General features: G+C 52.1%; 1 protein-coding gene across 2 annotated transcripts; it reads right to left on the reverse strand.

Moving 5' to 3' along the window:
- Positions 1-272: 272 nt before the first annotated feature.
- Positions 273-8,930, reverse strand: HAUS5 (HAUS augmin like complex subunit 5). Of its 2 annotated transcripts, none has more exons than XM_075840465.1 (20): positions 8,840-8,930; positions 8,043-8,142; positions 7,913-7,975; positions 7,728-7,760; positions 6,995-7,019; positions 6,117-6,249; positions 5,747-5,894; positions 5,585-5,663; positions 5,425-5,504; positions 4,719-4,776; positions 4,339-4,532; positions 3,618-3,678; positions 3,389-3,534; positions 2,920-3,082; positions 2,673-2,753; positions 2,314-2,459; positions 1,720-1,834; positions 1,494-1,632; positions 1,103-1,235; positions 273-784 (listed from the first exon to the last, which is right to left on the reverse strand). In XM_075840465.1, the coding sequence occupies exons 2-20, from the start codon at positions 8,138-8,140 to the stop codon at positions 658-660; spliced, it is 2,022 nt and encodes a 673-aa protein (XP_075696580.1). In that variant the 5' UTR covers positions 8,141-8,142; positions 8,840-8,930; the 3' UTR covers positions 273-657. The 2 variants fall into 2 exon arrangements, with proteins under 2 accessions (XP_075696580.1, XP_075696581.1); XM_075840466.1 differs by lacking the exon at positions 8,840-8,930 and adding an exon at positions 8,716-8,791.
- Positions 8,931-9,169: the final 239 nt, after the last annotated feature.

Here is a 9,169-nt window from a genome sequence, read left to right on the forward strand (position 1 = left end):
GGCCTGATAGTTTGTTACAATGTATCAGTTTGGAGTCCAGCCGGCAGAGGATTGTGAGCTGAACATCCTGGACTTTAGATTGATACATAGTTTGTTACAATCAGGCCAGGAGGGGTTTGTGCTGCTGACGCGTTTCGCTCGCAGATGATTATTTAGACTGAGTACAACTGTAACAAACTCTCTGCTGTGAGAAGCATTAGGTAAGAACAGGGGTTTATGTACCGACAGCAAGCAGAGCTCTTGCAAACAATAAAAATTTGAAAAGAAGTAAGTGATGGAGATGGTCACGCTTTATTTACATAGGACGGGACATTTGTCAGCTGCTCGGGGGACAGTAAAGATTTCGGAATCATCTAAACATAGAAAACGGCAGATTTAGTTTGGACAACCCATATCCCGAACTGCCGGCCCCCTCCGGAGGCTGAGGGAGGGTCTCCCGGGCCAGGCTGACCCCCCACTTCATATAGAGAGAACAATGTAGGACAAGGCACCCGGTGAAATATGTAAGTCCAATCACAGAGAAGCTGCTGCACTTCTTCTATATTGCCAGCAGGTGGCGCCGGACAAGGGGGCACATAGCCCGGTCCATCACCTCCGCTACAAATGACGAATACAATCCCCATCCCCCTCCACAAGTCCACTTTAAAAACAAACCACTCAGCTCCTGCCACCGGCCGCCCTCTGCAGCGCGGTCACCGCCACCGTCCAGCGATCGCGCCACTGACGCAGGGTCTGGTCTCCTCGTCGCTCCCACGGTAGACTAAGCTGCGCCGGCTGCTCCCACCTGCACGAGGTAGAGAGGATTGTCAATAGAAAAGACTTCCCTGCGGAGAACGGGCGCGCTGTAAACGGGAGCACGAGTTCTGGACGCAAATGGCGCCCCCTGGATCGTATCCGTTTCACACGTCCATCAGTCTAACTAGTAGGAAACTGGGCGACAGCAAATATGGCTGCCGATACACCCATATGAAGCGGTGGTCACCCAGGTGACCCTTACTCTTGCTATTCAGAAGCCTGGGAAAGCTGGGTGACCACCACTTGCCGGAAGGTCTCATGAAACGTTTCAGGGTCAGTGTCCCTTTAAGAGCACTGGGCCACTCACCAGTCGGTCACGGAGGCCTGCACCTCTTTCCCGTACTCTTGGCTTTTTTCGCACTGCTCGATGAGGCGCTGGAGTTTCGGAACCAGCTCGTCCGTCTGTTGGGCGTAGTGAACGGACAGGAGCTGTAACAGGGCTGTAAAGACGGGAAAACGGTCACAAAACCGGCAACCACTTCAGAGAGGAGGGTTCGGCGCAATGTATTCACTAAAAATAATCCTCTGCGGTGAATCTTAGTAGAACAAACCTGCCCTGATAGTTTCATACATTTTACCTGCGCTGATACATTGGAACACAGTCTGTCTACAAGAGTTTCCAGACTGGATACAATTGTGACAAACCCTCAGCTGTAAGAAGTATCAGGTCAGGTTGTTGCTTCGGTCGTTCTACTCACTGTCGATGTCGGGGCTCTGGCTCTCGCGGAGCCGTCTCTGGATCTTGGCGACCGTCTGGTTGCGGCTACGTAACTGGGAGCGCAGGAAAAGCAGCCGATTCTTCATCTCCGCCACGTGACGCAGAACGTTCTCCGGGGCCTGAGAGGAAGACGACATCATTCAATCCTCCAGCCACGGCAGTACGACCACGGGAGGGGGGGGGGGGGGGTTGGGTGCAGATCTTACCTTATACAGGGACAGGCCGACGCTGGCGTACAGCCCCTTGTAGATGGCGTAGTAAGGAAAATGCGGGTTTGTCACGCGGTTTATGGAGAGTTCCTGAGCTGGGACCAGGTTTGTGCTAAACAAGATACAGAATAAACAAGGACAGGAATGAAGGTGTAATACGAATCACAGTTACATCATATCTCATACTCTAGTCACATCCAGAGCTGCATTCAAAAATTCGAATGGCTTCTTGCTTGAACCAGCAGGGGGCAGTTTGACTGTACAGAGCATTCAACGATGTAACGGTGGTAGACATCAGGATTATAAATACATGTAACAGATAGCAAACCAAACACTACAACTCCCATAATGCAGTGCAGCTACAGCCAACGCATTATTAAACGTAAGTTCTATTTACTTTGTTTTTTTTAGGGGGGGGGGGGGCGAATTGTTTGCATACAGTCGATGGATTGTAAGTGGCAGCCAGTTATATGGTAAATGCAGCTTTGGCTGTGACTGGAGTATAAAATGTGGAGTAACTCAAGATGACGTGTTTCTAAGGTGGAGCAATCTAATGGCTGTGATAAGACGTGAGATTTTTGAGGCGCTCACCCGTCGGTGCCCACTTTCTGCAGCGCGGGGAGGGAGATGGAGGAGAAATGTTTGACGTCCTTCATGACGGAATCCTGAAGTCTCTGAGATTCTTGGACGACCTCCTGCGGCCGCGGGATCAGCTTCTCCTGGACGTATCGCTGCACCTGGTGAGAGGGGAGCGCAAAGACATCAATGTAAAAGGGGGGCCCCGATTGGGGGGAATCCTCCTCCATTAGCCCCTCCCCTCTGGAGGCAGGGACCGGTGACGCTGAATGGTCTGTAGAGTAATTTACATAAGTGAACACGCCCCTGTTCCGCCCCTAGTCTACACGCTCCTCTCTTGGTGATTGGGCTATTCTTCAGTCACGTGATCTCACCTCCGCACCACTGCACCGTATCTGGGTCTTGGAGGAGGAGTTCCCCTTTATAAGGACCTGGATCTGTTTCTGCTTCTTGTCCTGTAATAAAATCCCAGAACAGAGACAGTAAGAAATACAGAACCCGGCTCAAGACCCCGCCCCTCATTCACAAGAAACGCCCACTTTGGGCCACATTTGCATATGCCACGTCCCTTTGGCAGGTTGGCTGGCCGGTGGGCACGGGGTACCCCCGAGCGGCGCTCACCAGGAGGAGACTCGATTCCTGGATGTTTTTCTGCTGCTGCTGTAGATGTTTCACTTCTTGTTTCCGGTCCGCGGCCTCGTCTCGTAGCGCCCGACATTCCTGCAGCAGCGCGTCCTGACACCCGCGCAGCAGCACCGAGCGCAGCTCCGCATCAAACGCCGCCCTGCCACGTGTGCAACACGGGAGACACGTCACATATAGAAGACGCCGGGTCACAGATATCCTATTGCGGCAAAAACAAACCTCCCCTCCCCCCACCGTACAGCGGCGACCCGGTCACTACACCAGACAGAGGTTCTTCTGGGTCCTAAAGGGAAACCTGCCCCTCCTGTAGACACCGGGAGGAAACTGAATAATTTATGTTGTTGATGGAGGTGTGACTTGGGGAGGAGCCAAGTTAAGGGGTGGGGCCTAGACCACCGGTACCGTGTCCCCTGTAAATTACAACACAGCCGTGTTAACCCCTTACCTGCTGAGGACTGAGATCTCGCTGCCGTCTGACAGCGTTCCGTGGACCTCTTGTATCTTATCCGCCATAAGTGCCGAGAGCTCCCGCGACTGACGCTGAACGCCGCGAAGCCGGGACGTCACCCTGACCGACTCCGCCCAACCGTCCTGCAGAGGAGACGAGAAAGTATGTGGTTCAGATCTGATCTATGGAAAGTATGTGCCCCCCACACACCCACGATACCACTCACCTGGATGAGACTGCCGAAGGAAGGGAGACCGCCCGAAGAATCGTGACCTGCCCCCGCGGACCTGAAATACAGACCCTGTGACAACCAGTGCAGGTCATCCAGCTTTCCTAGAGTCCTGAATGACAAGCCTGCTAGTGGTGTAACCTATATAAACCCACCGCAGCGTCAGGCAGATTTGTCATTCCGGGAAAGCTGGGTGACAAACTCTGTGGGACTTATAATGGCGGCCATATTGGTGGTCACCCAGCTTTTCCGGAAACAGATGAGAGAACTAAGAAACTGCTGGAGAAACGATGTAACGACCTGACAGACGACTCGAGGACTATCGTGATAGGAACGCGAAGCTCAAAAAATTTCAACCCGTTTTAAGCTCCGCCCCCTACGCACCCACACGACACAATTCCTCTCAACTAATAAATAAAAGTATCCTACAGGATACAAGTGGAATTACACAAGTGCCACAGAGCTACATGGGAAGCATTTGAAAGCAGTAAAAAAAAAAATAAACCTATCCTGATCTCTCAGCTGAGGGTTTGTTACAATTGTATCCAGTATACATAGTCTGGACTCCAGAATATTTCACCTGCACTGATACATTGTAACACACCATCAGGACAGGAGAGATCTTTGTGCTGCTGCTGTTTATATCACAGGATTTCCTGGACTGATACATTGTAACAAACACTCAGCTGATTAATGGATATAGGATTTAGGGGATCACCGTGTGTGTCTGGACGCCTCCTGATTGTCTCTGGTTTCATGGGAATCACCGGTGGTCTCAGAGACGCTGCAGGACGTCTCAGTGGGGTCCACGGACAGTGAGGACTGCAGGTGCCTCATGTCCCGGGTGGTCTCTAAGGTGAGATGTTCTAGTGACGAGACGATGTGGTTCGGAGGGTGCGAACTCCAGACCGTCTGCAAAATACAAGGTCACGGAGGAGAAGGGACGTCGATCAGCAAGAATACAAACCCGACCCCTCCATCCACCACGGAGGTGCCGGATTATCAGACGTTCCGAACCATCGGACAGAGAGAACATGCATGAGTCTGCCCCCGGCCGCTCCATTTCCCTCTCGTACGCCGGATTATAAAAGGACTCACCTCCGCCGTACTCATCCACTGATGATGGGCCAACGAGCGCAGATCCTCCCCCCCCGACCTGAGCAAAGACGGGAGCAGAGGTTATGCCAACATGACTGACAGCAGCGACATCTATGGGGAGCAGGCGAGTCTACAAGTCTCTAGGTTTACAGCAGCAATCCCAGAAGACATGGCGAGGAACAGACGGGAGGGGATCTCTACGTACAGAGCAGTGAGACCATAACATAGCAAGGACAGACATTACTAGCAGATGGGAGGGGATCTCTACGTACAGAGCAGTGAGACCATAACATAGCAAGGACAGACATTACTAGCAGATGGGAGGGGATCTCTACGTACAGAGCAGTGAGACCATAAAACAGAACAGACATTACTAGCAGATGGGAGGGGATCTCTACGTACAGAGCAGTGAGACCATAAAACAGAACAGACATTACTAGCAGATGGGAGGGGATCTCTACGTACAGAGCAGTGAGACCATAAAACAGAACAGACATTACTAGCAGATGGGAGGGGATCTCTACGTACAGAGCAGTGAGACCATAAAACAGAACAGACATTACTAGCAGATGGGAGGGGATCTCTATGTGCAGAGAAGTGGACCATAAGATAGCAAGAACAGACATTACTAGGAGATGTACAGAGCAGTGAGACCATAAAACAGGACAGACATTACTAGCAGATGGGAGGGGATCTCTACACTTACAGCAATGATCCAGAAACCGTATCATCATGAAGAGAGCGTAAAAACTTGAACCGCATCTGGCACACACCCCTTACATCTCTCTAACACGGAGGAAAGAAAACCAGAGGAATTAAGGGCACGACAAATAATGAGCGGGTAACGTGCGGCCGGTTCTACGCACCAGGACTTCAGGCGCTGGAAAAGTATTCAAGGCTGAACCCGCGTCCAGGGCCGGAAATACAGTCTCCCTCTGCGACGCTCTGCAGGACCAAAACACGGTGTGACAGGCGGAACGCCTCAGTATGATATAGCAGAGCCGGATGAGCGTGACAGTCATAACCACCTGCTGACGTCTTGCAGCTGATCGCAGCGATACCGGATCCGAACGTTACTCTCACGCAGAGCCTCGCACTCCTCCTCTCTCTTGCTGTTGTAGGCTCGGAGCAGCAGCGATCGACGGCGGAAATCCTGGGACTTGTGGTTGTTCAATTCTATCACGGAGGACAGAAAATGCAAATTAATAGGGGGGTGAATACTTTTGCAAACAAGACTTGCATCGCCCGCACGTCAATCTGACAAAGACCAATCCATGCAGATGCAAAGCGGGAGGAGCCTTTTCCAAATACGGTCTCAAGGGGCGTGAATATTTATGCAATCAACGATTCCGCACTTGATGGCGGTGACCCGCGGTGCTGTAGAGATTCGGCGCTCACCTTGGCTGACGATCTCTCTCTCGGCGCTCTGTATTTGCTCCTGTAGATGGCGCAGTTCTAAGCGCAGCTCCAGGACCTCCTGACACAGCTGCTTCCTGCGCTGCTGCTCCTCCTTCTCTGCGGAGCGCTGCGCCTGGTAAAACGAAGCGGGAAACAAAACGCCGCCGTTATAACCAGCAGGCTCCTCCCTCCCGCCCAGCCAAAGTCCACCGCACTTGAAGGGTTAACCCAGGCAAATAAGGGAAAATGCAGCAGCGTGTGAAATAAAAGGCGCTCACCCCGACCCCCCCCCCCCGCCCCATCACTGCGCCATTTTTATGAGATACACAGATGACAGGGGGGGGGGGCGAGGGTTGCATATATGATCACACCCCCGGCCTCTGCTGACGGGGACCTGCAACATTTAACCCAATAGTGACCGCCAATATGCCTTTTCATGGCGCTGAATCAGAATAAAAGCCGCATCTAAGTGGTTTTGGAGGGAGGGGGCTCCGTCTCACCCCACCGGCGAACCCGCTATGAGATCGCAGGGTGTCGGTGCTTTCTATGGCAGCCGGGGGTCTTAGAAAGGTCCCCCCAGTTCTGCCTCTAGTTAATGCCTGCCAGGCCTAGCAGATGGCTGTCCGTTTTACACTGACAGGCAATAATACAGAAGTACCGCAAAGTATTATACAAGTGATCGGATGATCGCAGTGATCGCATAGCGAAGTCCCCCAGCGGGACGAATAAAAAAAAAAAAAAAAAAAGTTTACTAAAAGAAAAAATTACAGAATTTGATATCGCCGCATCCGTAACGGCCCCAACTATAAAGTTATGATGTTATTTAACCCGTTCGACTCCCGCCAGGATTGAGATTTCAGCTCTGAGGACGAGCTCACCTCGGAGTGCTGCAGCTGCTGGTACCTGGGCAATGAGTTAAGAAGAAAACACAGGGGTAGCTCTTACACAAGCAGAGCCGCGCCATTTATAACACAGCGTCAACTATCTCAGCTCTGCTACGCGGGTTACATCTTATAGCCCGATCCTAAAGCTCTGTTAATCCTGAGCATCCTGGTTCACGAATAGAATGCCAGAATTACAGTGAAGACTGACACAGCAGGAGAAGGGAGGGAGGGACAATGTATCGTTATTGAGTAACATTCTCTTCAGCCCAGGATCACATTTCCGATCTCATCTCTGATTGGCCGAACACTCTGCTCGTCCGGATCTTCCTGGTTCATGAGCAGAACGCCGGGACTACAGTGAAGACTTCGGCCGGGGGGGTTCCCACGGGTCGGATACGCCGCGTATCCGACCTGGGACCCCCTGCGTTTTTTTCCCATGGGAATGAGATTTCTCGTCCACTTCGCGGCTCCCGTAAACGCCGCGGAGTTCCCCCACAGGATTCCGTTGAGGAAATTCCGCCGCGTTTACGTGGGAACCCGACCTTAGAAAGTCAGAGAACAGGACTCCACGTGAGGTGCTCTAGGAATACGCCATTCAGGGTCTGTGGAGAGTTGGGTGACATGTGAACGTGCCTGAAATACAAGCACGGCGGGGAACGGAGCGGCGCTGAAGTCACGCTATGGACCGCGCGTGGTCGGCGTCAGATGATGGTCTCAGTAAGGATACCAGAGCAAGTTCCCTTCAATGTTCTTCACAGTCCTACAAAAGAAAAATTTACAGGGTGTCAAGACTTTTGCAATGAGGTCACGGCGACCGGTCTACGCTAATTCCTGACATTGACCCCCCCCCGCACCTTCTAAAAACACCGGTATAATGCGCTGGAGACCCTCGCTGACCCCCCTCCCCCTCACCTCTGGCTGCGCACGTGCCGGATGACGTATTTCCAGATGTCGCCGTGCTGCCCTATGAAGAGTCTGCAAGACAGAAAACCGTGTCAGGTGCATTGTGGGATGTCGGCAGGGGACGGCGGGCGCTCCTCACCTCTGCAACATGTCCTCGGTGGGCGCTTTCTGCTGCGGGAGTCCCATCTCCTCCACCACCCAGCGCCGCAGCTCCAGGGCCAGACTCCTGCGATCCATCCCTGGAAAACAACACCCAACATTTACACAGAAATTAAAGAGTCAGCCGAGGGGGAGATCAAGAAGGTGCGCGGTCACAAGACTCCTGCTTTACTGCTTGTAGATTAGATCTCTGATTGCTGTCAGGTCTGTACAGCCTAGATATAAAAGAAGAATATTCCCATTCACTGACAGCAAGCAGGGACCTTGAAACCAATTACATTAGAAAGTTGGGAAACCAATTTTAATCAGGTGCAGCGCCCTCTGCTGGCTGAATGAAGAAACGACACTCAGGCACAGCAAGGAACTACAACCCCCAGCAGCAGTATGACCTGAAAGATAGACACTATCTGTGGAGCCACAAGGCCCAGCAGCCGACAGGAAGGACTACAAGGCCCAGCAGCCGACCGGAAGGACTACAAGGCCCAGCAGCCGACCGGAAGGACTACATGGCCCAGCAGCCGACCGGAAGGACTACAAGGCCCAGCACTGCCAGACAGCAAACACGAACTTACGGCGTTTGTACTAAAGTCGGAGCATGTCTGAACCGGAGATGGAACTACAACCCTCAGCATGCCTCTCCCAGTCACACTTACAAGTCCCAGAATAATATGTGGACCGGAAAACGGCGCGGGACTACAAACCCCATTAAGCCTGTATTTATGGGTCACGATCACCCACCAATAATCTGACTGCACCCGGAACCCCAAACCCCCTCACCAGAAGATTCAGTCTTCCCGCCTGTGGCCTCTGTCACGACATCAACGCGTCATCTCCGGGTATTTCTACGTCACGGCGCTGCAGTTTTTACAGTCCGCCGGCAGAGGGCGCCCGCACGCCGCCGTCACCTGGAAAGGGTCAGACAAGAGCCGTGCGCGCCATCTTGTGGTCAGTAGTGAAAAGTGCATATTTATTACATTATATACATACAGTATAGCAAGATTTATTATGTGCTAGTTATTATTTTATATTGTGTGTGTGTGTGTGTGTGTGTATATATATACATACACACATACCAATATACACATACAAATATATACATACAAATAA

This window comes from Rhinoderma darwinii, chromosome 10 (assembly GCF_050947455.1).
Source record: "Rhinoderma darwinii isolate aRhiDar2 chromosome 10, aRhiDar2.hap1, whole genome shotgun sequence".
Taxonomy (NCBI): Eukaryota; Metazoa; Chordata; class Amphibia; order Anura; family Rhinodermatidae; genus Rhinoderma; species Rhinoderma darwinii.